Raw genomic sequence first — 27834 nt, 5'->3', positions numbered from 1 at the left:
TGTACTCACAGGCTGTTTATTTATCCAAGAGTAAGGAGGATAGAGGATGAAGAGAAAAACCAGATGCCCCAAGGTGGTGGAGCTGAGGGGAGAAATGAACAGAAAGGTTCCTCCTCTTTCTCTTGCCATGGACCCCAGGGAAGTCCCTTCAGATGAGGCCTCTGAGGGTGGCTTAGGGGCCTCTAGGAGGCCTGGCAGTTGTTTGGGGTCAGGATCCCCACAGGGGCAGGTCCCAGGCTCGGAATGGCTTTTGTGTACACAAAATATCTCTCTGCAAAAGGCACTGGTGTGGGGATGATGGGGCACCTGGGAGGCTACCCCATCACAGGCAGGATCCACTGTGTCCTGAGTCTGGGTCCCAGTCCCAAGACTATCCCAGCCTCCCTTAGAAGCTGGTACTCTGCACTCTTGTTCCTTTCCTCTCCCTTCCCTCAGCCCAGTGGTGAGCAGGCAGTCAGCGGAGGGCCAGGTCAGGCCATGTGGTAGATACCCTCTCTTCAGGGCTAGTGCATCCGGTGATCTCTAGGCCAAAAGCCCCAGGCGGGTGACTTTTGCCGAGAGGAAGGAGTGGATGATGAAGACCATGGTTTTGGGGCACGAATGCAGGTCCAGCTGCTGCAGGGTGGATGGAAAGAAGGGTCAGGAGCCCCATCCGGCCTGGCCTCCAGGAGAGCAAAGCCCCCCACCCCCTCTACTCACAATCTCTCCTTCAGCACCCCCGAAGTCCAGGAAAAGGAGGCTGGCACCATCATCTGAGGACATCTGCAGCTTCTCAAAGGGCTGCCGGAGCAGCACAGCTCGGGCCGCACCAGGCTCAGCCGCCCACAGCGTGAAGCCCTTGTCGATGTGCACAGAGAGGGTACAGGGACGGCCATTCCACGTGCAGGCTGCAGGGAGGCATGTGGGCACAGGCACAGCCAGCACCTCAGGGACCATAAGCCCCACCTCCAACCCTCACCAGCAACTCCGAAAATGGGGCTTCAATACCACCAGGGATGGGAAGCTCACTGCCTGTTTATGTCATCTGTATATTCACCCTGCATGGAGTTGCCCCCACCCTAAAATACAGAAAATGGGCCCTCAGAGAAACAATACCCCACTTCTAGTCCCACTTTCAGCAACAACAAAAGTGGAAACCAGAAAGAAGCACCTGGGTGGCTCAGTCGGCTAAGCATCGGACTCTTGATTTCGGCTCAGGTCATGATCTCATGGTTTGTGGGTTTGAGCCCCACGTCAGGCTCTGTGCTGACAGCGTGGGGCCTGCTTGGGATTCTGTCTCTCCTCTCTCTGCCCCTCCCCCACTTGCACTTGCTCTCTCTCTCTCTCAAAATAAATAAATAAACTTTAAAAAAAAAAGTGGAAAGGGAAAGCTTAAACTCTGCCATGTACAGTAGGCCCGTTCCCTCCCTCCCTATAAAGATATCAGTAGACCCACCGAGCATGGCCCTTGAAGACCTTAGAGACCTGTGGAATTGCCCCATTAAATGTGACTTTCAGATAAACAATGGATAATTGGGACATACTTATGCTAAAAAAGTGTTTGTTGTTTATCTGAAATTCACATTTAAGTGGTGTCCTATATTTTATTTGGCAACCCTACTCCAGGCACAATCTCTCACAACTTCACCACTGTAATCACAAAGCCAGGGCAAGAAAACCCAGGGAAAAGGGTCTCACTACCCACCGGGGCACCTGCACAGCCAAAAAAAAGAGACTGTGGAGACCCCAAACCCCACTTTATATGCCCCTCCTGAAGCACCTGAAGAAGAAAGTTTGAATGCCTCTGGGGGTAAGAGGCTCATTACCAGAGAGGCACTCCCAGATCCACCCAGCCCACCTGTAGACACCTCCTGCACACCCTCGGCAGCCCGGTGACAGCCATCCACCAGTTGGCGGGTCCAGGCAGCCAGCTCCTGTGGTGACTCCACGCTGAACAGGTGAGTATCCACACCGTGACGTGTGCCCGTGCGCAAGGCAAAAGAGAGCTCTGCATCATAGGGCACCGAACCCTTGGAGGGGCCTGAGTGCACCAGCCTAGGGGCAGGGGGCAGAGGTCTAAGTATAAGGCCTCAGACAGTCAGGAAATAGTTCTGGGCCAAGGGGGTGGTGACCTGGGAAGGGACCTGTGACTCCTTTACCATATAATCAGGGAACAGGACTTCCAGAAGGGCCCCGATTGACTCACAAGAGCCCACCTCTTGCCACCCTCTCCCTTGATCCCTCTGCTCCAACCATACTAGTGTCTTCAGACACACCCAGCACATTCTTGCCTCAGCACTTCTGCATACGCTGTTCCCTCCATCAAGAACACTTATCCCCGATTATCTGCACGACTCACTCCCTCACTTCTTTCAGATCTTTGCTCAAATGTCGTCTCCTCTGAGAAGCCCTCCCTGATCTTCCTGTCTAAAATAGTACCCCTGGCACTCACTAGCCTTTCTTTTCATCATGATACCAGAAATTATACTTATTCTTTATTTGTTTCCATTGGCTTTTGATTCTCTCTTTCACTAGAATATCTTCTAGGATACGAATTTTTGTCTTATTTGTTCACCACTCTATTTTCAGCAATTAAACCAATGCTGGGCATATAGTAGATCTTAAATAAACTCTTGTGACCTGAATTCATGAGTCACTTGACTAGTTTGGCAATCCATGACCTGCTTGTCCTTGGCAGACAGGCAGCTCCTAACATATAGGCCAGAGCCCCACCCAGAGGAAAAGGCATGAGCAGCAAGGGCCTGGGCCTTCAGTTTCATTCCCATTTGCTGTGTAACCTTGGGCAGCTTACTGCCCCTCTCTGGGCAACAGCCTCAGAGTTCTGGCCCTTAGCCCTCTTCAGTTCCTCATTCCACACACATTCTCTCTTGTAGCTTCAGCTCCCCCCAGAGCTGCTGCTGACACCCAGTTTTCCATTTTCCAGCCCAGAACTACAAACCCACAAGTCCCCAAGATTCCTATCTAAGCCCCTCTCTGTCCCCAACACACTGGAGCATCTTGCTCCAGCCTCCCCGCTTTGCACTCTCACCCCTAGTCCCACTGCCCACCGGACCCCAACTCCAACCCCCCCCCATTCATCCATTCATCCTGTCCACCTCCCTCACCCTCCCCATCTGGCAAACACTAAGCCCAGTTAATTTTACCACCCGTGTGTCTTCCAATGCAAATGCGGCCTTTCTTCTCCATCTGCTGCCTCCACCCACCTCCACCATCTCTCCTGCATGACTGCACCAGCCTCCCAGCTTCCATCCTGCCCCCTCCACTGAATTTTCCACATGGCAACCACAGAGAGTCTTCTAAAACACAACCCAAGTCACCTCGCTCCCAGGCTAAAACCCTTCCACTCCGCCACAACTCTTAAGATAGAACTAGCATTCCTTAACCAGGGACTACAGGTTCTGTAAGATCAGGCCCTGACAACTCTCTGTTTCATTTCTCTCCATTTCTTGTACAGATTCTACATACTGGCTATAGCACACTCAAAGATCTATGAACATGCACCAGCCCTTAATACTTCTGTACTTTTGACCATGTTGTTCTGTGTGAGATGACCTTCCACTCTTTCTTAAAGAGCAAACTTCTATTCAACCATCAAAGTCCAGCTCAATATCACCTCCAGCTCAAGCCTTCCCCATCAGGCCAGGCAGAGTTAAGTGGTTCCTTCACCCCCACGCTTGAAGGCTGTCAGCCTCCCCCCCCCCCCACCAGACTGGATACTCCCTGAGGGCAGACTGTTGGGATCAGCTCCCTGTCCCCTGAACTATGCTCCACTAGGTTGGGCAGAGTAGGTGTCAATCAGTGAGTGACTGGTGGGACCTCACATCCTTCTGTGGCAAACCGCCATCTTACAGATGAAGAAACTGAGGCCCAGACAAGATAGAGGTTTGCTTCAGGTCACGTGGGAAATAACTCAGGGCAGAGTGGGGCTGGGGTCCCCCACCTCTGAGGCCCATCGAGAGCATCATCCCCCAACCTCTGGGTGAGACATACACCCCTGCCTGCCCATGGATACCTGGTGGCAATGAGTGGGGCAGTACGGGCTGGCTGGCTCAGAGCCTCCCGGGTCTGGGGTAGATGGCAGTAGAGAAGCAGCTCCTTCTCGGTCAGCAAGGCCAGGGTAGGTGCCGTGCCCCCACCGGGCAGCTGCAGGGGGCAAGGCAACAGTGAGGTGGGGCAGGGAGGGGAGAGGTCAGAGGGCCAGGGTGGAGTGAGATGATAAATGGGAATGGGGTTAGCTCCAGGGGAGGGGATAGAGGTAGCGGACAGATGCCTGGCCCAGCAGGCACCTGCTCAGTCAGCCAGCCGATCTGCTTGATGTCCTGGCTCCCAGCTGTGCTGGTGGCTGCCAGCAGTGCCTGCAGCTCGTCCTTGACCCAAGGCATCAGAGCGTTGACTTGGGCCTGGATGGCAGCTGCCCACGACTTTGCGCTAGCCTCATCCTTGGCCCTCAGGAAGAGGGTGTCTTGGCCATCTGCTGAACAGATCTCCAAATACCTGCAGGCACAAATAGAACAGAGGGGAGGACAAGTCCATTAGGCTGCAGCTGCCCAACCTTGAAATCTGGCCCGAAACCCCATTCGCTGCAAGACCGGGAGAAACCACAGGGTGTCCACGAGACAGTCGGGAGCGATACTCACTGCTGGGGCTCCAGCCCAAACTGGGGCTTCATGGGGTCTAGGGACAAGAGACTACGACATACATACACAGAATCATATACATACAAATTAAACACATACTCAAACATGTGTGATAGGAGCCAAAATCACTGTGTGAGGATTCGTGATCTTACTCTTTTCTCCTGGTTTCTAAGGAGAAGGATTCTCCTGCTAGACCAGCTCCCAGCTCCCAGCTTTTCCTTTGTGGCACAGGACCAAAGTGATACACTGCAAGGGGGGCGGGGAGCACAGAAACTGGAGAGGCTTGAGAGGCCAAGTCAGTCTACACAGAAAGAGCTAGAGCTGGAGGAGTGAAGGAGGAAGAAGGGAGGAGGGATTGTGGACAAGTGTGGGGGAAGAGTTTCAGGGAGGTACCAAGAGGACTAGTGACAGGGAAAGGATTTTAAAATGTTATGTGGAATATTAAAGATTCGCTCCTCTTTGGCCTTTCTGTAACAGATGAAGCAGGGCAGAATCTGAAAGATGGTTCACACAATACCCAACCCCCTTCACCTTTGCCTCCCTCCACTGCAGAGTGAGGAAGCAAGATACTTGAATTCCCACCTCCCTTGCAACCAGGGCTGGCCAGGGGACCCAGGTCTGACCACGAGATACAGCCAGAAGTCTCTGGGGAGGGTGCCCCCTCCCAAGGGAAGGTAAAGCTTCCCTAGATGTGGTGGTTACTCTCCAAAGATGGCCTCCACCAAATCCATCCCTCTCTGAACATCCAGTCCACTTTTCTCATCAAGAGGTGAAGCTTATTTCTCTTCTCCTTGACCTTGTAACTTGGTTTGACAAATACAATGTGGCAGAAGTGACATTCTGGCATTCCTGAGCCACCATGAAATCCAAGTACCCTGGGACCAACAACCCAGATAGAACAAACAAGGCATGTGGAAAGGACTTCTGGAAAGAGGAATGCTCAGCCAGCCGCTAACTGTTCCAACCGTTCCAGCTGAGGCAGCAGACATGGGGGCAAAGTGGCCATCTTGTACTTCCAGCCCCAGCAGGTGCCACATAGCGCGGAAGAACTGGCCAGCCGAGCCAGCCCAGGTTACAGAATTGTAAGAAATAATAAACTGCTATCTTCTAAGACACTAAATTTTCGGATGGTCTGTTATGCAGCGAAAGAACAAAATGCAAGGAGAAAATTTCCTTTGCCTTTTGCCTTCTTCCCATCTGGAACATGGGCACATGTTTGGGCATGCGGCCACCATTCTGCCTCCAAGAAGAAAATATGCAATAAAAATGGCAGAGGAAGAAGCTGGAAGGCTGGTTCCTCAAAGGCATTCTTGACCCATGTTTCTTAAACATGTGGAAAAATAAATCCCTCATTTATTTAAGTCATTGCAGATTCGCATTTCTGATACTTGTAGCCCGACATAATCCTAACACTTAGTAAAAGCTTGAAATATTTTTCATTTTTATTTTGGTTACCAGATTGTGTTCCTTTGACTGGAACATTGTGCCGATATGGAACCACAGTTATATTCATGTTACACACGTTACATATGTGCACATGGTCGAGCACGTGTGCATGCATGCACATACACATATGAATATTAACACAAACATACACCAACACGTATGCACAAATCTACACCCATAGCCATGCAAATGCGTACATATACACACAAAGTTTTTGCGTTTACACGTCAACTACATGTGCACACACAGAAATGTGTGATATCTGGGATCAGGCTGGAAACCACGATTAACCTAATCATGTAAGTAAGTCTCAGGAAGGACTAATACCACCTTACCTTCACTCAACACAAAAGGCCCCTTTGGTGGAACACCTTAAGTGACCTGTGAATCACCAGTTCTTGCTTTATGGGGGCAGTCTGGGGCTGGGGCATCGAGTAGGGCTAAAAGATTTGGAGCTGAACCTCCAGGTCAATGTTGGGCATCTGCCTGGCCTTGACCCTGGCTGTAACTAGGACCCACAGCACAAGCCTTTTATGCTCATGCCATATACACACTACCCCCAATACTGCATACCCCACTTGATCAACATATATTCCATTCACCCACCACCATCACTCAGGCACCTACAATTTCTAAAGCAGAGAGGGCTACCTGGAATGAGGCAAGTTCCATCCCTTCCTGGTTGTGTGATCTTGGGCAGGTTACTTCCTCTCTCTGTTCTCATCTACAAAATGGGGGTGAAATAATAGGACTTTGCTCATAGGGTCGCTGTGAGAGTTGAATTAAAATGTGCATGGTAAACACTCAATATTGTTGGTTGTTACCAATCTTACCATCAGTGACCTGTTAAGGGCTGCTCATACATGAAGGATGGTATTTTCCATGGCCCTGACACGAACGTTACTAGACATCTAAGAACCTCAGCAGAGTTAGAAGAGACTTGAAGGGACCACTGGGTCTGAAAACTTTATTTCCCAGCGAGGAAGCTATAGGTCAGTGAGGAAAAGGGACTAGTCCACGGAGAACCAGGACTGGAGCCCAGGGTTCTTCCGCAGACCAAGCTCCTTCTCAGATGTGAACTGCTCAGAGGAAGAAGAGAGAAGCAAAGCATACCACCATCCCCTTAACTTCACTCTTACATCCATTCAACAAACATTTCTCAAGCCCCACTATGTTCAGACTTTGTACTGCCCACTTGCAACCCAGGGCTATCTTTCCCTTGGCCCCACCACTTAACACTGAGGCGTATCCATCTGAGCTGCTCCCCACCCCAGATTTACCTGGGCTCCGGGTCAGTGGGGGTGCACCTCCTCGAGACATATGCCATCTTCAAGGATATGTGTTTGGCATCACTGATGTCCCGGGGTGGGGGGCCAGGGGAAGACAGCTGTCGCTGAAGGGGTGAAGCAGGAGGCGAGTCCCAGCCAACCGAAGTCCCGCCGGCAGAGTTCTTGAAATACGGTGAGACCTCTTTCATGTACTTGACTGGTCAGAGCACAGGTCAGTAGTTACTGTTGTGACATGGGCTCCCATGTGGCACACATCACAACTGTCAGTAATTCATAAGGGTTTAATTTACGTCCAATATCACTATCCTTCACTAGGCCAAAGTCTCTGACAGAGCAGTGTGGTAGAAAATACTGGATGCATGCCAACATCCAAGCTCTCATGTTTCCCCTGGTTTATAGATCCATGCCACCTGGAAGAAAGACCACAGTTCCCAGCCTCCTTTGCAGTTAGGTGTGGCCATGTGACTAAATCTAACCAAGTAAGTAGAAGCATTTGGATTTTGGGGATGACTGCCTAAAGGGAATGGACGACAGCTACAACAAGGCAGTGAAAGAGCACTGAACGGGAGTCAGGAGATGTGACTGCTCTGCCACAGGCCCCTTGTTTGCTTCTATTTCTTCAGCCTGCTCATCTCCAAAGAGGAAGCATTGAATGAGATAGTCCTGTGGGACAGGCTGGCAATTGTCATCCGATATAGCAATAGCCTCCCAGCTTAAGACTTCATTTTCCAGGCTCCTTTATAGCCTAACGTGCTTATGTGGTCTAGTCTGGCCAATAGAACGAGAGCAGAAGGGATGTGTGCCACTACCACATTCTGCCTATTAAAGAAAGGGGCATACCCTTCCTTTCCTCCTCTTTTCCCCTGACAGAGTTGAGCTAGCTGGGACACAGACTGGTGAAGCACCATCTTGACCATGAGGACATGAGCCACAGTCTAAGGGAGGCTGACCACAAAACAGAAACAAATGGATGCTGGCCCTTGGAGATGCCATGTCAGACTTGGACTGTTACCTAAGAAACATGGCATAAGAAACAAGCAGCATAACTTGTACGCTAACCAATATAGGTGCTCTTAGCTCTGACCAAACATCATTGAGTAAGTATAGTAGACACCTTCTAAAATAGCATCGTCCAGGGGCGCCTGGGTGGCTCAGTCGGTTAAGCGGCCGACTTCGGCTCAGGTCATGATCTCATGGTCCGTGAGTTCGAGCCCCGCGTTGGACTCTGTGCTGACAGCTCAGAGCCTGGAGCCTGTTTCAGATTCTGTGTCTCCCTCTCTCTGACCCTCCCCCGTTCATGCTCTGTCTCTCTCTGTCTCAAAAGTAAATAAACGTTAAAAAAAAATTTAAATAGCATCATCCAACAGATTTTTCTGTGATTATGTTAATGTTCCATATATACACTGTCCAATACAGTAGCCACTAGCCACATATGGCTATTGAGCACTTGAAATGTGGCTAGTACAGGTGAGGAACTAAATTTTTACTTTTATTTAATCTTAGTTTAAATTCGAATAGCCATTTGGAACTAATGGCGGCCACACTGGACAGCAGAGCTCTAGGATAACAGCTTTGATCTACTTCTCTGCCCAACGAACCCAGAAATTCACGTTCGGATATGTGATCCTGCCCTTCTGGATATGCTACCTGGACCAGAGTGAACACCTGACCCACACTAGTATACCCAAATTGAGAGTAGGAGAGATCCTTGGCTGGTATCTTGAACAAACTTGAATGCTATGGGGGCAACCACCTTCTGCTGTGAAGAGGAGAAAGCTGGTTTATAAGAGAGAAAATTAGTGGAGATGCATGTTGAGAGACAGAGGGAAGGCCCTGCCAATCACCGGTTAATGCTCTTGTTTCTGATACTCGTCCTTTAGAATGTCAAACTGCCATCCCAACAGGAGCTGTGATATTTGCAACCAAAAGAGTCTTGATTGGGGCCTCCACCAATGCCTTTTTAGAAAAGGCAGATCTCGCTAACAATGCAGCTACAAGTGAAAGGCAGCGTGATGAGAAGGTTGATCTAAGAAGAGCCTGTGGGAGTACAGATTCAGAAACAAGTCAGTTTTCTTGAATACCTACCATGTGCCAGGTATTGGACTGGCCCTAGGTAGGACTGGAATGGTAAACATATGCACTTGCGCTACCATTTCCTTGTCCCTTGCTCATGGAAGACACCATAAATCAATCATAGTGCTTTATGACAGCCATTACCAATCCATCAAGGCTAATTGGTAATAAAATATTTTGGTCATTCTTGTTATATTTATTAGGTGAGTTGGGCTGCAAATAATAGAATATATGATAAAAGTGCCTTAAGAAATAAAGATATTTATAATTTCACATAACAAGAAACCTAGGGGCACTTGGCTGGCTCAGTTGGTAGAACATGCAACTCTTGATCTCAGGGTTGTGAGTTCAAGCCCCATGTTGGGTGTGGAGTCTACTAAAATACAAATAATTAAAAATTAAATAAAATGCTATTTTAAAAAATCTAGAGGAAGGCAATCTAGGATTGGTTCAGTGACTCAATTAAATTGAAAGCAGGGTAGACCTCTGTGCCATTCTCTTGGCCTTCCCTTCATGACCACAAGATGGCTGCCACAGCTCAAGCCAATCATTCCTTACATGACAAAACCCAAAGCAGGAAGGGAGAAGACAGGCAGTAAAAGGTTTTCTCCTCACAACTCCCTTATCAGAGAGGTAAATATTCCCATGAAGCCTTTTATCTCATTGGCCTGACTGGGCTCCATGCCCACTTCTAGCACAATCATTAGTAAAAGGGAATAGTCATGACTTAGACCAATCACAATTCAGCCTCAGGAGCTGAGCATATTTCCACCCAATAAAATCAGGCTTCTATTAGCAAGGAAGAAGGGGAAATAGTTGGTAGATTTGTCCTAGTATCTGGACTGTTCCAAATTTTTTTAAGTTTATGTATTTATTTTGAGAGAGAGAGACCAAGCAGGGGAGGGGCAGAGAGAGAAGGAGAGAGAATCCCAAGCAGGCTCCACACTGTCAGCACAGAGCCTGATGTGGGGCCTGAACCCACAAACCATGAGACCAAGACCTAAGCCAAAACCAAGAGTCGGCCACTCAACAGACTGAGCAACCCAGACACCAGTTTCCCAATTCTGATGAGTAGCAGTCTCCTCATCCACTAAGAGGTGCCTATGCCTGCTAGCCCTTGGGAAGCCTCCCTTACTCTCCCCTCAACTACTATGCCCTCATGGCCATCTGGCTTGCTAGCCATCTGACTTCTGCAGTCAAAGCCCAGCCAGTATGCTCTGCCTGAGAGCAGACAAGCCAAGAAGGGGTGAGGAAGCAGCTCTTGGCCCAGCTCCCTGGAAAAAACAGATAAGAAGCTATTTCTATCACAGAAGACTGTCCCTCAGGTTCAGACAGGATCCAAGACAAATAGCAGTGAGAATGAAAGGGAGTTACAAACCCTATTGGGGTTGGAAGAGCAGTTAAGTTGAAAATAAGTGCAGGATTTTTTTTTTTTTTTTTGAGAGAACCAAGACTAGGTCTGAAAGTTGGGAACTAGGACTAAAATTGACTCAATGACTCATCCTCATCATTACAGCAGTGACTTACCCCAGGACCGACTACTGGATTATGTCTCAAGGGGTGATAGAGCTGGGACACATCACAGCCTATCTGACAGCCAAACCACTTCCCCCTTTCTTTGCTAACAGAACTCTGAGCCCTACAGATTGGGCTTCTCCCCAAACAAGGAAGAAAATCATGATTGGTCAAAGTTAATCATGATCTTTCCATCCCTCTTGCTTGTGATTGGTTTAGATAGAGGCAGATGATACAATTCTGGCCAATGAGAAGTGAGGGAAAGTATATTCCCTTCCCTTCCTCTCCTCTAGCCTTTAAAAGTTGCTGGGAGGGAAGTTGGTCCCAAAGCAATGACAGTCACTTTTTTTTAAATTTTTTAAATTTACTATTTTATTTATTTTGAGAGAGACACAGAGAGAGGGGTGGGGAGAGAGAGAATCCCAAGCAGGGTCCACACTGTCAGCTCAGAGCCGGACATGGGGCTCGAACTCACAAACCATGAGATCATGACCTGAGCCGAAATCAAGAGTCAGATGTTCAACCAACTGAGCCACTTAGGTGCCCCAATAGTCACTTTTTAAGTACAAGCATGCTTAAACACACTAAGAATGGTGAGGTGTTAAATTAATTTACCCTATGGACATGCTGCTTTTAGGTATTCTGGAAGAAAACTCGTTTTCTTCAATGTTTAAACCTCTTTGAATTGAGTCCTGTTACTTGCAGAGAAAAGCACCCTGATTGATACAGTCCTCCCGTCCCCTACACCACATGGGGAGGCTACAACTGATATATCCCCCTGCTGTAATCAGCCACATCCCTCCCCTGACCAAAGTCCTGCCCTGGCTCCCATCATCAAAATCCAAGACTCTTCAGGACCTGGGCCTTGCCTACACCTGGCTTTACCTCCTGCCACATCCCAAATCTCACTCTCTAGTCTAATCATCCTGGCCTTCTCAGAGCTCAAAGAAACTGTATGAGTTTCCAAATGTCCACACCTTTCAAAATGCAGTTCCCTTTGCACAGAATGCCCTTAGTACATAGTTTAGAGACAGGCACTCTTGAGTTTGCATTCCAGCTCCAGCACTGTCTAGCTGTGTGACCACGGACAAGGAAATTCAGTTGTCTGCAAGTTAATAACAGAGGAATAACAATGTCTACTTCAGAGAGATGTTAGAATTAAATGAGATGCCATAAAACATGTGGCACAAGTCGGGGACTCAAGAAACATGAGTTTCTTACCTATCAGCTACCCCTGCCCTTCGTAGAACTCTGCTGTGATTTTGTGGGTTGGGGCTGTCTCTCTCACCAAAATGGAAGCTCCTAGAGGACAGAAGCTTGATTTGAACCCAGAGTTAATGTTCTATGAATGGAGAAACGAATGCCAGGGCCGGACAGGTTCATTCAAGAGGGAGAAGGTGCCACAGCCCAGCCTAGCCCAGTCCCGTCACCCCACTAGGAAGCCTTTCCAGATGCCCACTCTGGATCCACCACACCCATCACTCTGCAGACCCCTAGACCACACTCCGCTATGTGTCTGTGTGGGAGTTTGTGGGCCCCACCAGGCTGGGAGCACTGTGAGGGCAGGGACCTCATCTGACTTATCTCCGTGTCCCCAGAATCCAGCAGGGATCTCCTATGCTACGTGTTCAGCAGATGAACATTTGTCAACTTTGAAGCCAGAGAAACCGCTAGAGCCCCTGCTCACCCGTCTGGGCCATCCCAGAACTGGGTCCTCCTTCTCCTTTCCCACAGAAACATACTATAAATGGACAGCCTACCAGCCGGTGCCCAAAACAGGGCTTGGGTTTCACAAACTAATTGGCTTGTCCCAGAGTTGGGGGTGGGGTGCTGGGGGCCCCAGAGTGTGGCCATAAATAGCCCAGCTCTGAGGCCTCCTCCCTGCTCTGATTTCTGTCTGAGTCACCCGACCAGGCAGGGTGGGGCTATCCAAAAGCAGTGGCCTGAGAGCTGATGGCCCTGTGGTCAGCATTCTTGAGACTCCAAAGATAAGCCCAGCTGGTATCTACACCCTCCCCAGCCAAGCTCCTGGCCCAGGAGCCCCAGGAGCCTGGTAAAGCAGTGACACATGGGCTTTTCCTCCCCAAGAAAGCTAAGACATACATAGAACACCCTGCCCCTTGCAGAGGCCCCAGTTCCCAGGGACTTCCTGCTCTGCCAACAAAAGACAGGCCCCAGCCCTGGCCCCAAAAGATTCTACTAGAAACACAAGGAACTGAGACAGGGCAGGACCATTCACCTGGCCCAGTACAATTGGGAGGGAACATATGTGCTTCAGGGATACATCTGTTTTGGCTCAACATAGTATTCCCAGCACGTATCCCAGTGCTCAATAAATGTTTGTGACTGAATGTGCTGGCTGTGAGTCTTGGCTGAAGCCTGCCATCTAAGCTCAAGCTGTTCCTTGTCTGTTCAGTGGGTGGTCACTTACTTGCCCCTACCAGAAAGTACACGACCTATCCAATTGTTTACTAGGCTATACTCTCTCCTCCAACCAAAATGTCAGTTCCATGAGAGCAGGGACCTATTTTCTTGTTCACTAGAGGATCCTCAGAATCTAGTATAGTACCAGGTAATCAGGTACTGACATATAGTACCAAGTAATCAGGAAGTATGAGATTTGTTAAATGAATGAATATAGACAGGCCTGAGGCTTCTCATCCTGGAAAGAAAACATTGAATGCGGGCTCTGAAGAGAGGCTTGGGTTGAACTTCGTTGCTCTGTGACCCTGGACAAGTGACTTGATATCCGAGATCTTCCATTTCTTCATCATTAAAATAGGAGTAAAATATATCTACCTCCCAGGGTATTGAGACTCAATACCTGCAAAGCACTTTGCCCTGCTTAGCATAGAGTAAGTCTTCAATGAACAGCAGTGTGGTTATTATTTCCGCGGCTATTCTCAGTATGACTGTATAAGGGGAAGGGCACAGGAAGCATGATAGGCAAAGATTTTAATCCGGGCCCTGTCACTTGCTATGTGGCATTGGCGAGTCCCAAGGTCTCTCTGAGCCTCATTTTCCTTACCTATATAATGGGCACTGATGCAACAACTCTCAGAGTAAGGTATTATGGGGATTAGTGTCCAGGCTGCCCACTGGCCCACCAAAGATGGTGTGGAGAGGACATGGGGTTCCAACAGGCTCTGGAAGGAGTGACCTTTAAGGTCCTGCTGGTCCAGCAAGGCTAGGTTATAAATAGTTCCCAGCCCCTGGCAGGCCCTGCATTAGGGCTGACCAACAGAGCCTGAGTTGCTACACTCTGGGGCATAAAAATCTCCCCTTACTGCATCCTTGTGCAGTACAGGGGATACCATCTCTCAAGATCCTAAAGGCATGTGAACGCTTTGACTTAACAATATCCTTTGCAGGAGCCCCGCTTCATATGAATGCTTACGGGTGCACAGAGGGCTCACAGCACCACTGTCTGGGGGCAAAAGGGTAAGAACAATTTGAATGTCCATGAGCAGGGGTGGCTAAATACAAGACATGAGCTCCCTGATCAGCAGACTGCTCAGTCTTGTGCATGGCTGTATCCATGGTGCCTCCATCAAGTCCTGGCACAGAGCAGAGGTTCAGTAAATACTTGTTAAATGGGGGTGCATGGCTGGCTCAGTCAGTAGAGCATGCAACTCTTGATCTCAGGTTCATGAGTTCAAGGCCTACACTGGATATGGAGGCTACTTAAAAAAAAAAAAAAAAAACTTGCTAAATAAATATATGAATCCCAATAATGGGATATTACCCAATCATTAAAAAGAATGAGACAGAGGGGTGCCTGGGTGGCTCAGTTAGTTGACCATCCAGCTCCTGATTTTGGCTCGTGGGATCAAGCACCATGTCAGGCTCCAGATTGGGTATGGAGCCTGCTTGGGATTCTCTCTCTCCCTCTCCCTCTGACCCTCCCTGCTCCTTCTCTCTCTCTCCCTCCCTCCCTCCCTCCCTCTCTCTCGAAAGAAAGAAAGAAAGAAAGAAAGAAGAAAAAGAATGAGATAGAGCTACATGTACTGAGTTGGAAATATGTCCTCCTCAACTTGTTAAATGATAAAAACAAATACAGAAACTTTCTGAAAGTGTGAAAATATCAACTATGGTTATCTCTTTGAAAAGATAATTGCTTTACATTCTCCTGGGGTTTTTTTTAAGCATATATTGCTTTTTACATTTTTTATAATTTTTTTAATGTTTATTTATTTTTGAGAGAGAGATTCTCTCAAGAGACAGAGTCAGAGAGTGAGTGGGAAAGGGACAGAGAGAGAGGGAGACACAGAATCCGAAGCAGGCTCCAGGCTCCAATCTGTCAGCACAGAACCCAACACAGGGCTCAAACACACAGACTGTGAGATCATGACCTGAGCCGAAGTCGGACACTTAACCGACTGAGCCCCCGAGGCGCCCCACTTTTTACATTTTTTAAAAATCTAGTTTACTTCAAAAAATATACCACCTCAGGACGCCTGGGGGGCTCAGTCGGTTAAGCGTCCAACTCTTGATTTCGGCTCAGATCGTGATCTTGCCATTCATGAGTTCGAGCCCCATATCAGGCTCTGTTCTGACAGCGCAGAGCCTGCTTCAGATCCTGTGTCTCCCTCTCTCTCTGCCCCTTCCCTGCTCACTCTCTCTCACTCTCTCTCAAAAATAAATTAAAAAAATTTTTTAAAAAGAAAAATACATAGCACCTCATCCCGAACCATCTAAGAAGGATTCAGAGTTGAAGCCCTCATCAACTCAATAAGCAAAGGGTTTCAGGACCTTAGTAGTGGGAGAAAGAAACACTTACTGAGTGCCCACTATGGACCAACCACCAAACTTGACCCTCACAAAAACATCTTCACCTAACTGCAACAGTTCAATGAGAAGGGTCTGGATCCTTATGTAACGTGACTTGCAGTGCAGTATAAATATTTAAGAACATAAGTTTTTGCATCTAACAGATCTGAGCTCAAATTCCATCTCTGTGTGACCTCGGGAAAACAGCTTTATCTCTCTGAGTTTCAGTGCTCTCATCTGCAGAGTGGGATGAATAACAAACCTAATTCATAGAGGTCGTTTTGGGGATTTGATGAGAAAATATATGGAAGGTACTTAGCACAGTGCCTAGCACACTGTAGGTGCTCAATAAAAAGCAGACACCATCATCACTATTATTATCATTATTATTTCTTCCACCACCATCAGCAGCCAGACTCATGCAGTTAATTGGGGCCAGAACCTGTCTCCAGAGCCCCACTGGCATTTTAATCAAGATCCAGGCAGAGATTAAGCCAAGTTTTATCTATAGGGAGTCACATGGCCCAAAGCCGTGTGTGTGCGTGTGTATGTGTGTGTGTGTGTCCAAATAAATGTTTCCTTGAGAACAATGATTGGAACAATAGGTGTTTGTGGCCATGGGAGGACTAGGCAGGGGCTCCATTCGTGACTGTGTTCCCAGGTCAGAAATCTCTCAGGCACCTCAGGGGCACAGCATCATTTGGCTAAGCCAAGCAGGATAGCTTCATATTAGTTGCATCCATTAATTACATCCCTCTTTTAACAGTAGTGATGTATTAAGCCAAATTTGGGGCAGGACACTAGGAAGTCCCCATCTGCCAGGGGAGGACCCAGCAGGAGTTCCAAGGACTTATAACCAACACTCTCAGGACTTAGTCAAGCCCAGCTTGAGCCTTGAGCCCCATCTTAAACATTTAGGAAAGTCAACTGAAACTGACATGGTTAAGGTAAAGTAGAAAGGGTCAGAGATGTACCCCCACAGATCATTCCCTACTGGCCAAAAGCTAATGTGTGCCAGGCATAGGGCTCTGAGACAAACTACACATGAGTCCTGCCCTGAAAGACCTTCAAGTTTACTGGAGAAAACAGTAATGATGGCTGCTGCTGATATAAAGATGATAAAGGCTGACATTCACTGAATGTTTGCATGTGAAAGACATTGTGCTACGCACTCCGAATGCATTGTCTCATCCTTAAAAATAGCAAATAAACTAAATGATCAAATACCTACTACGAGCACTGCCCTTGGTGTTTTTTTTTTTAATTTTTTTTATAACGTTTATTTATTTTTGAGACAGAGAGAGACAGAGCACAAATGGGGGAGGGGCAGAGAGAGAGGGAGACACAGAATCGGAAGCAGGCTCCAGGCTCTGAGCCATCAGCCCAGAGCCCGACGCGGGGCTCGAACCCACGGACCGCGAGATCGTGACCTGAGCCGAAGTCGGACGCTTAACCGACTGAGCCACCCAGGCGCCCCTTGGTGTTTTATTTTTTAATCTTGCAAATAACCATGCAAGGCAGGTATTACCCAAGGCTGAAACAATATTGGCCTCTGCAACCAGACAGAGCTCAGTTTGAATTCTGTCGATTTCTTAGTCATACGACCTGAAGAAAGTTATTTATTCTCAACAAACCTTGGTGACCTTGTCTGTAAAATAGGAATTATAGCAATTCCTATCACTCTATACTGCCTTTTATCATGAATATTTATGGACATGCTACTCTCTGCCTGTTATTCTTTTTTAAGTTCATTTATTTCTGAGAGAGAGAGTGAAAGAGAGAAAGAGAGTAGGGGAGGGGCAAAGAGAGAGGGTGAGAGAAGATCCCAAGAAGGCTCTACGCTGTCAGCGCACAGCCCAACACAGGGCTCCATCTCATGAACCATGACATCATGATCTGAGCCGAAATCAAGAGTCGGATGCCAACCAACTAAGCCACCCAGGCGCTCCTACACCTGTTATCTTTTAAAACTCGATCGTTATGTGGAATGTACCCTCCCTACTTTGTACAAAGTACTGAAACTGACTTTAATTTTTACTGTCCTCTGGTATTATTATTTTTTAAAGATTTGATTTTTGGGATGCCTGGGTGGGTCAGTCGATTAAGCATTTGACTCTTGATTTTAGCTCAGGTCATGATCTCACAGTTCATGAGATCGAGGCCTGAGTCAGGCTCTGTGCTGACAGCACGGAGCCTACTTAGGATTCTCTCCCTCCCTCTCTCTCTGCCCCTCCCCTGCTTGCTCTCTCTCTCTTTCTCAAAATAAATAAATTAATTTTTTAAAAAACCTATTATTAAAAAAATTATTTTTAGGTAATGTCTTTCTTTCTTTCTTGAGAGAGAGAGAGAGAGACAGAGAGACAGAGAGACAGAGAGACAGAGCATGAGCTGGAGAGGGGAAGAAAGAGATGAAGAGACAGAATCCAAAGCTGGCTCCAGGCTCGGAGCTGTCAGCACAGAGCCGGATGTGGGGCTCAAACCCATGAGCTGTGAGATTATGACCTGAGCCGAAGTCGGATGCTTAACCAACCGACTGAGCCACCCAAGTGCCCCTATATTTAAGTAATTTCTACACCCAACTCACAACCCCAAAATCAAAAGTAATATGCTCTACTGACTGAGCCAGCCAGACGCCCCTGTCGTTTAGTATTATTTTTTAAGGCATCACAGGATCACTGTTGTCCCTGTCATGCCAGACACACTGTGGGCAGAGGGAGGGGAGGCATTTGGCTGTCCCTCCCTTTGCTCCCAGGCCTGTCTCCAAGGGCCCAGGCTCCAGGTCCGTGGACACAATGGGCCTCTCTAAGCAGCAGACAGTTGGCTGCCAGCTTGGGCCCAGATTCCGATTGCGAACACATCCCTTTGGCTGAGAATAAGATGAAGACATTTGTGCAAACCCCTGAACTAGCAGGGGAAAAGGTCTACAAGGCAGGCTAGGGTTACCGAGGCCTAGCTGAACCCCTGACTTAGGTCGGAGAAGTAAGTCTGGCACCCAGAGTTTGCTAGTGACATCTGTCCTTCTAGGACGTTCTCTGGGGACTCTGTACCCATTGAACCCCAGGCCTCAGGAAAGATGCCCAGCTGCCCCGCCAGGTTCACATCCAAAGGAAAAGCCATCTTTCCATGGCCCCTTGGAGGTGGCCCCAGGACTGGGATGGAGGTGGGAAAGTTTTGAACGATGTGGCTAGTAATTAGGCTCCAAGGTGGAACATAGGCCCAGAGAGGGTCCCAGGAACCCTGAGTCCAGACTGGTGAAGCTACCAGACCCTTACCTTCTCCATAAGCTCCATCAGATCTCAAGGACCAACCACATGCCAGCATCCTGGCTGCCTCATGTCCTCCAGGCTTCTCAGGTCACCCCTGCAATTCAGGCTCTTGACCCCAGTGCCTGCCCCCACGCCTTTTCTGCCTTAGGTGGAATTATCTTTCCACAAATATGCTGCACTAGGAGAGCACCTTAAAAGAGACTTCAAATAAGAAAAAGCTGGAAAAAAACAACAAGAAGGCCACAACCTCCAGACTCTTCCTCTTATCCAAGCCTGCTTAGGTGAAACCATCACCATCTCCTTCCTATTCACGGCCCCAGCTTCCTCACTGCCTTTCTGCATCCATTTCTGCCTCTCTCCAAAGGGAGTGCCAGGCTGGTACTGCTAAAACCCAGATCTGCCCATGTGCTGCTCCTGCTGAATCCCCTTTAATGGCTGTCTGTTTCCTTCCAGAGGAAGTCCAAATGCCTTTAGCCTGGCATTCAAGGCTCTGAAGGCTCTCAGTCTGGATACTCTCCTCTTTCTCCACTCCCTTCCTTATACCCTAGGCTCAGGATAAAGCTAATTACTTCCCAGGTAGCTCCCCAGGTAAGTCAAGTCATTGACTTGACAAGACCTGAGGTCTTGTTCACACAGCTCCCCTGCCTGGAATGCCCTTCCCCAACCCCATACCCACATCTGCTTATGGTTCATAAAGTACCAGCATTCCCCCGCCCCTCCAGGAAGTCTTTCCTGACTATCCAGAGAGAAGTAACCACTGTCTCCCCTGATCCATGGACAGATTCCCATCTCAGCACCTGTGACACGTTGGTAATCTAGCATTTTTGCTCAGCTGTCCCCCCACCCCACTAGACTGAGATTCCCCTCAAAACCACTGAGTAGACTAGTATAAAAGGAGAAGGAAAGAGAAAGCAGAGAACACTCTCATCCAAAAGGGAGGAATAATATGGGAAGATTATAAACAATTTATGCCAACAAATTTGACAACTTAGATGAAATGGATAAATTTTTTAAAAGACACAAACTACCAAAGCTCACTCAAGAAAAAATAGATCATCAAAATTGCCCTATTAAGAACATGGGAAGTGCAGTTAAAAACCTTTCCATAGGGGCGCCTGGGTGGCTCAGTCGGTTGAGCGCCGACTTCGGCTCAGGTCACGATCTCGCGGTCCGTGAATTCGAGCCCCGCATCGGGCCCCTGTGCTGACAGCTCAGAGCCCGGAGCCTGTTTCGGATTCTGTGTCTCTCTCTCTCTGACCCTCCCCCATTCATGCTCTGTCTCTCCCTGTCTCAAAAATAAATAAACGTTAAAAAAAAAAAAAAAACCTTTCCATAAAGATGGCTTCCCTGGAGAATGCTACCAAACATTCCATGAGGAAATAATATCAATTCTCTATAAATGTGATGGGACAGGAGGGTAATTACTAACATTTATTGAGTGCCTACTATGTGCCACATCCTTTTTGGGGCAAGAGATAGGCCAAGCTCCAGCCAGAGGCCTGGGGCAAGATTTGCCAAGGAAAGATCTTACCCTGGGAAAAGTCTCAAAAAACGTTAACAGCTGAGGACTCCCAGTCTTGGAATGGTACACTTCTCTTCCCTACTGTATCCATGATAGACATTGTTAATCACTTCCAGCTCCTTTCTGCTGAGCCCAGACAAGACGTCCCAATCCTTCCAAATACGTGACTCCCAGTAGCCACCAGGGAAGATGGCACTCAAAATGAAAGCTACTGATCATCTCTGATCTGGTCTAATCCCAACTGATAGGGAAACTGAGGGCCAGAGAAAATTAGGGTCTTACCCAAGGCCAGAGATTCATCACAGAGCAGACAGATTTTTTTCATTTTTATTATTTTTTTTCAAATTTGTATTTAAATTCTAATTAGTTAAAATATAGTGTAATATTGGTCTCAGGAGTAGAATTTAGTGATTCATCACTTACATGTAATACCCAGTGCTCATCATAACAAGTGCCCTCCTTAGTACCAATCACCCAGAGAGAATTTTAGAAATTGATTTTTAAATAGTTTGTATGAGGGGCCCCTGGGTGGCTCAGTCAGTTAAGCATCCAACTCTTGATTTTGACTCAGGTCATGATCTCATGGTTTGTGAGTTCAAGCCCCGCATCAGGTTCTGCACCGACAGCACGGAACCTGTGCAGAACCTGCTTATAATTCCCTCTCTCCCTCTCTCTCTGCCCCTTCCCCGCTTGTACGCTCGCTCTCGCTCTCTCTCTCTCTCTCTGTCTCTCTCAAAATAAATAAGTAAACTATAAATAAATAAATAAATAAATAAATAAATAAATAAATAAATAAATAAATAGTTTGTATGAATGAGACAGTATTTATGTTTTGTTTCCTCCACCAAATAGTGAGCTCCTGCAGGAGAAGACCTGGGTCTGATTTAGCTTCTGACCCAGTGCTCTGCACACCAGGTACACAGTAGGTGTCTATAAATGTTTCTTGGCTTAGTAAGGCAGGAATGGAGTACAAAAATAATACAGAAGGCTTGGGTATTAGCTCCTGAAGCCAGGAGATACTTCCAGCTTCTAACACTCAAAGATGTTATCTTCTCAGAATGACTCATGCTGAGAGCCCAGATAGACATTCTCGCCCCAAAGATGAAAGCATGAGGAGGACCTCAGCGTGGATTAGAAATGTGTCTGCAGTAGAAATTTTACCATCTACAGATTAAACTTTCAAACAGTAGAAACTAAAAGAGCTCCTCAAGTCAACGAAAGAATGACATTTTGATGGGTTTCAACTGCATACTGGCTATAAATACCAAAGTAATGAGGGGCGCCTGGGTGGCTCAGTCGGTTAGGCAGTCCAACTTCAGCTCAGGTCACGATCTTGCGGTCCGTGAGTTCGAGCCCCGCGTCGGGCTCTGGGCTAATGGCTCAGAGCCTGGAGCCTGCTTCCGATTCTGTGTCTCCCTCTCTCTCTCTGCCCCTCCCCCGTTCATGCTCTGTCTCTCTCTGTCTCAAAAATAAATAAATGTTAAAAAAAAAAATTAAAAAAAAAAAAACCAAAGTAATGAGGCATAGGGTAGGGGAGTCTTTTATATCCATATCATTTATGAGTGATCTTGTTATTTAACCTTGCTGTTAAACTATGACTGTTATACTTAAGCTTCAAGGGCCAATACTGCAGACTTGACTTTTTTAAAGTGTACATTTAAAAAATGCACCAGTGGCATTTAAATAGATACATCGAAAATGTAAAAATAAAAACAAAAGTGAGAAAGAACTGAGGTCAGGGCCACAAGAATGCCAAAGATCACCCAGAGCCTGTTTGTTTCTGTGGCCTCTTGGAGACCTGTTTGGGAAAACAAGGGCCACCTATCAGGATTCAGGCTTGGGGCTCAGCTCAGCAGCTTTGCTAGCCATGGCATTCTCCATCAACCCCCGCCATCTCCCTGTGCCTGTTCTGGGCCAAGAGCCAAACACACATTCCTCAGGCCCCCACAGCTTCCGGAACTGACAGAGGGGAGTTTGAAGAGAGGGCTGAGCAAAACAGAAACCTCCTGAGCGAGATGGCAAAAGGCAGATATGGGACAGTCACAGCAAGAGACTTACAACAACTGATGGGGAAACTGAGGCCCAGAGAAGACAAAGGTCTCATCCAAGACCACAGAGTACGGGGATAGTGGAGAGGAACCACCAAGGTCCCTCCTCCAAAACTCCTCTCTGATCCTTGCTGGAAGGATCTGATGTCCTGCAACGTAAAGGCCGTGTCCTCTCCCAAGGGAGGATGGGTCTCAGGGTTTTAAGGACCCTAGAGCTGGGAGCTCTCCAGTTTCCTCAAGAAAGAATATTAGCTGCCTCCTCCCCAGGCCCTGCCCCCTCCTTCCCTGATTCACTCACTGGGTAGAGGATCCTGCCATGTACCTTTTGTCCTGATCACACAACCCAGCAAGGGTTACAGAAATAACCCAGAAGTTAAATCTCTGTTTTACAGGTGAGGAAACTAAAGCTCAGGGAAATGAAATGACTTGTCCAAGTCCACAAAGCTAATGAACAGGAGAGAGAAAATGAAAACTAGGTCTGTCTGGCTCTGGGCCGGCTCTCCCACCACCACGCCATACTGTCTCAAGGCAGGTCCCCAAGTTCTGTCTCTGTTTTCGTCTCTGCCCACCTCCCAGCCCCCACTGCTGGGCTGCGGCCACTTGAAGCCTGGGGGAAATAGGAAAGAAGTGAACATCCCTGGGGTCCCCGTTGCTTACCCTCCAGCACCACCTCTTTGCCCGTCTTCTTCAGGACCTGCACCGCCTCATCATGGGTAGCAGAGGAGAGATCCTCCCCATTTACAGACAAGATGGCATCCCCCACGAAGAGGGCCTCAGTCTGGTCAGCTGCCAGGCCCTTGAAGATCTTGGAAATGAGAATAGGCATCTTGTTCTCTCGGCCCCCTGCACAGGCACAGAAAGAGGAAGAAACTGAGGCAGACGCTCCAATGCTTGAGAGTCACACGAGAGCAAAATTCTTTCTTTTCCTTTTTTTTTTTAAAGTTTATTTATTTGGAGAGAGAGACAGAGAGCATGAGTAGGGGAGGGGCAGAGAGAGGGAGGGAAAGAATCCCAAGCAGGCTTCATGCTGTCAGCGCACAGCCCAATGCAGGGCTCAAACCCATGAGATCATGACCTGAGCCAAAACCAAGAGCCAACTGCTTAACCGACTGAGCCACCTAGGTGCCCCAAGGCAGAATTACCTCTGAAGGCCTACCTCAGTGCGCAGCCCAGTGCCAAGAAGGTGGGGATGAGAGAGTTAAGAGAATCTCAGAAATTAGTCTTAGAAGTCTGGAACACTAATAAATCATTTTCTAAATTCATAATGTAGTTTGGTCACTGGTGCTTTGGGTGTTTGCCAGTGTTTGAGTAACTTACAAAGTGCTTCAATAGTTTTTTCTTAAGTATTTTGGATTTTAAGTAATTTTCCTACAATGGGGGAACCCACTGATACTCCTTAATCTGGAATAAAGATAGAAGTCAGCTATTGCTATCGCCCCCAAGGTCCTCTTTAGCAATCAGAAAGTTTGACAATCTAGGACCCAGCTGAAAACCAAGGCCTTAAAGTCTAGATTTCAGGAATGCCTGGATGGCTCATTTGGTTGAGCATATGACTCTTGATTACAGCTCAAGTCATGATCCCAGGGTCGTAGGATCGAGCCCTACGTCAGTCTCCACGCTCAGCATGGCTTAAGATTTTCTCCTTCTGCCCCTTTCCCCCGCCCACTCTCTCTTTTCTCTAAAAAAATTTTTAATGTTTATTTTTGAGAAAGAGAGACAAAGCGCCAGTGGGAGAAGGGCAGAGAGAGAGGGAGACACAGACTCTGAGGCAGGCTCCAGGCTCTGAGTTGTCAGCACAGAGCCTGATGTGGGGCTCAAACTCACAAGGTTCATGACCTGAGCCAAAGTTGGATGCTTAACCGACTAAGCCACCCAGGCACCCCTTTCTCTCTAAAATAAAATAAAATAGGGGCGCCTGGGTGGCTCAGTCGGTTAAGCGTCTGACTTCGGCTCAGGTCATGATCTCACAGTTTGTGAGTTCAAGCCCCGCGTCGGGCTCTGTGCTGACAGCTCAGAGCCTGGAGCCTGCTTCAGATTCTGTGTCTCCCTCTCTCTCTGACCCTCCCCTGTTCATGCTCTGTCTCTCTCTGTCTCAAAAATAAATAAACATTAAAAAAAAAATAAAAAAAATAAATAAAATAAAATAAAATAAAATAAAATAAAATAAAAATTTTTAAGTCTAGATTTCAAAAGCCTATCCAAATTGCATCTCTGGTGCAAAGAAAGCTAATACATCTTACTGAATTGTTTATTGCTAAATTCTTGAATATCATTTTATTTTATTTTTTTAATTTTTTTAATGTTTATTTATTTTTGAGAGAGAGAGACGGAGTGTGAGCAGAGGAGGGGCAGAGAGAGAGGGAGACACAGAATCCAAGCAGGCTCCAGGTTCTGAGCTGTCAGCACAGAGCTTGACGTGGGGCTTGAACCCACAAACTGTGAGATCATGACCTGAGCTGAAGTCGGACACTTAACCGACTGAGCCACCCAGGCACCCCTTGAATATCATTTTAAAATATGAATCGTCATAATAATTCACATTAGTTCCACATACCAAGTGCCAAGCACTGTGCTAAATGCTTTCACTGTTGTCTCACTGCATCTTTACAACACCCCAATCACACATGCATGCTCAGTTTCCTATCAGGAAAAATGAGGTATGGAGAGAAGCCCAAGGTCATCCAGCTAGTTAGTGGCTGCAGAGCAGTACTTGAACCCAGGTCTCCTGGCTCCAGAACCAACACTCTTAACCCTATGGTGGACTGCAAGTCAGGCCCTCAAATATCATATCACCGGTCCATCCCAAAATATTGAAGATGAGGAACTAGTTGCCCATAGAAAGAAGGTCATTATTTCAAGGTCACACAACAAATTGATGGCAAAGGTAGGACTAGAAAGCCTCTCCTGACCCCCACACAGGCTCACTGCACTGCACAGAGCTTGAAACCTAGAAAGGAATGGGTTTCTATTTATACCTGCTCTTCTCCACCTGAAACTAGGGACTTCAGTCCAGTTTGAAGCTATGATCATTCTAGGCTGCCCCAGGCTGGTCTGGACCCTGGAAGGGAGGTTATCGTGGCAACAGGAGCTCAGTCTCTACCAAGGAAGAACTGAATGGAGCTGACACTTTCCCTGACCCCTCCTTTTTTTTTTTTTTTTCCCTTGACCCCCTCCTAAAAGTACCTTCCCACCTAGAACTATGGAGCTAGGGTGTAACTTTACCTGACCTTGGAAAGTCCACGCTCTCTCCTAGTCTCAGCTAGTCTATCTATAAAATAGAACTCTGTATTAACTCTAAGTTCTTCTCTCCTTTGACATATTGAGTGTGCAATTTCTGGATTGATCTGTTGCCCTTTCCCATTCTGGAATTTAGGGACAAGACTGGTGCCTACTCTCTGTCTTCCTCATTTCTCCCTTTTAGATTCCTTTGGTTGGCTGCCTAGGAATCTGCCCTTCCACGGGGAAGAACCAAAACCCCTTGGCACTTTAGAGGCCTGATAATTGAAGTTCAAATCCCAGCACTGTCACTCACTGTGTGAGCGTGGGAAAATTGTTTTACTTTTGTGAGTCTCACTTTCTTCACCTGCAAAATGGAGATTATGCTCCCCACTTGTTACCATTTCTTGCTGGGATGAAACGGATCATAAACCTAGAGTATTGGGCACAGCCTTCAGCACACAGTGGTAGCTGAGTCACTACCATCCCCAGCCAAGCGTCTGGAGACACCCAGGCCAAAGGGTCTGGAGACACCAATGAATAAGACCCAGCACCAGGGAGAGAGACCAGTGCATATCCAAGATGATACAAGGGCTGACACCCCTTCCCAAGACAGATAGCAACCTGAGAAGCAGATGGGTAGGAATGGTAAACCCAGCGGCTGGGAGTATGCAGAGATTTTAAGCACTATGGTTAGTTGCTTTGGGAGTCTTTCCTGGGTTCTGTTTTTCCTCTCATCTAACACCAAAAATTAACCAGGAACCTACTATGTGTTGGCAGGGTGAGTACTTCAGACTCCTGTTCTTAGAGAATCATTACAACTCTATCATCATCCTCATTATATAGTAAGGAAACTAAAGTTCAGAGATGGGAAGTGATTGTCTAGGTTCACATGGATCCGGGACTCAAACATAACCTGGTTGCAACCTAAAGAAAGCTCTCTGTATTGGGGCTGAGATTTCTCAGAGAGGCAACTCTATGGCCACCCCCTCTCAATTCTGGGCCAGGTGGAGATGGCCGGATCAGGAAACTCAAACCCAGTTGTCAGGACTCTCCACCTAGGTACACAGGGCCCCGGACCCTCAGATTTCTAGATCCTTTCTGGACCCGGTTCTGTGAGCCCAGCCTGTCTACCCAGGTCTCCAAACCACCCTTGTGCTCCGAACTCGGGGCCTTACCCCTCCCCTCCACCTTGGTTGTGTCCCAGGGACTTCCTCCTCCTTGCCTAGGAGCTTCCCAGGCCTCAATCCCCTTTTTCCATCCTTTGCTCCCCTGGGGCTCCTCTTATCCTTCATGTCCATGCAACCCCTGACATCTCTATGCCTCCACACAGAACTCCCCACCCACCTGTCCTCGGTGCTCCCCAACCCCCTCCACCTGTGCTTTCCGGAGGAGGCCTCCGACTCCCAAAAGCCCTCCGACCTTGGTGCTCAGGTGTCCTCGTTCCCTCTGTCCCCTCAGACACCCTCCTTGCCCCCAGACAGAAATCTTCCAACTCTATGTCCTCCGTACGCTGCCAGCCCCCGCGACCTCTGCGCCCTCGGCGGCCCCACAGACACCGTGACCCCGTGCCCTCGGTGCCCCCGGTGCCCCTGCGCCCACCTTTGATGCTGATGCCCAGCCCGCCGGCGTCGGCCTTGCGCACCGTCACGCGGCGCCGCTGGAGCAGCAGCGCCTCGGGCAGTTGCGGGGGCGCCGCGCCGGGCTCGGCGGCGCCGTTGAGCTGCGCGGGCTCCGGCTCCCGCGGGGCGCCGGGCTCCGGGCCGAGCTCGCCGTCGGCGGGGCTCACGGTCAGCGCGTCCTCCTCCAGACTGAGCAGCACCCGCTGCCACCTCTCGGCGCCAGCCCCCGAGCCAGCCCCGGCGCGCAGTTCCAGCAGCCCGGTGCGCGGGGAGCGCCTGCCTGACGCCATCTTCGCCTCCGAGCCCCCGGGCCGCCGAGCTCGCCTAGCCCCGCAGTGCCCGGCCCGCTCCGACCGAGCGCCTAGGGCAGAGGGCAGCGGGGGCCCGGCTGGGCCAGCCGCCACCCTACCCCCGGCCGCTGGGGGTGGAG

At 48.3% G+C, this 27834-nt stretch overlaps 1 protein-coding gene across 1 annotated transcript; it reads right to left on the bottom strand.

Moving 5' to 3' along the window:
* On the bottom strand, nt 1–27834 carry SNTA1 (syntrophin alpha 1). Its single transcript, XM_049649986.1, has 8 exons — nt 27385–27834; nt 23224–23409; nt 7364–7568; nt 4287–4494; nt 4013–4143; nt 1838–2034; nt 700–887; nt 1–615 (listed from the first exon to the last, which is right to left on the bottom strand). Exons 1-8 carry the CDS (start codon nt 27692–27694, stop codon nt 523–525), a joined length of 1518 nt encoding a protein of 505 aa, XP_049505943.1. The 5' UTR covers nt 27695–27834; the 3' UTR covers nt 1–522.

Source organism: Panthera uncia, assembly GCF_023721935.1.
Source record: "Panthera uncia isolate 11264 chromosome A3 unlocalized genomic scaffold, Puncia_PCG_1.0 HiC_scaffold_11, whole genome shotgun sequence".
NCBI lineage: Eukaryota > Metazoa > Chordata > Mammalia > Carnivora > Felidae > Panthera > Panthera uncia.
Note: the sequence above shows the minus strand (reverse complement) of the source record. Positions and strands in the feature narration are given on the sequence as shown.

Coding starts and splice junctions, on each gene's coding strand:
- SNTA1 (XM_049649986.1), bottom strand. CDS start 27,694: ATGGCGTCAGGCAGGCGCTCCCCGCGCACCGGGCTGCTGGAACTGCGC. Junction 7,569..23,223: donor CAAAGAGGTGGTGCTGGAGG/GTAAGCAACGGG, acceptor TGCTCTGACCAG/TCAAGTACATGAAAGAGGTC. Junction 4,495..7,363: donor CCCACTGACCCGGAGCCCAG/GTAAATCTGGGG, acceptor TTGTGCCTGCAG/GTATTTGGAGATCTGTTCAG.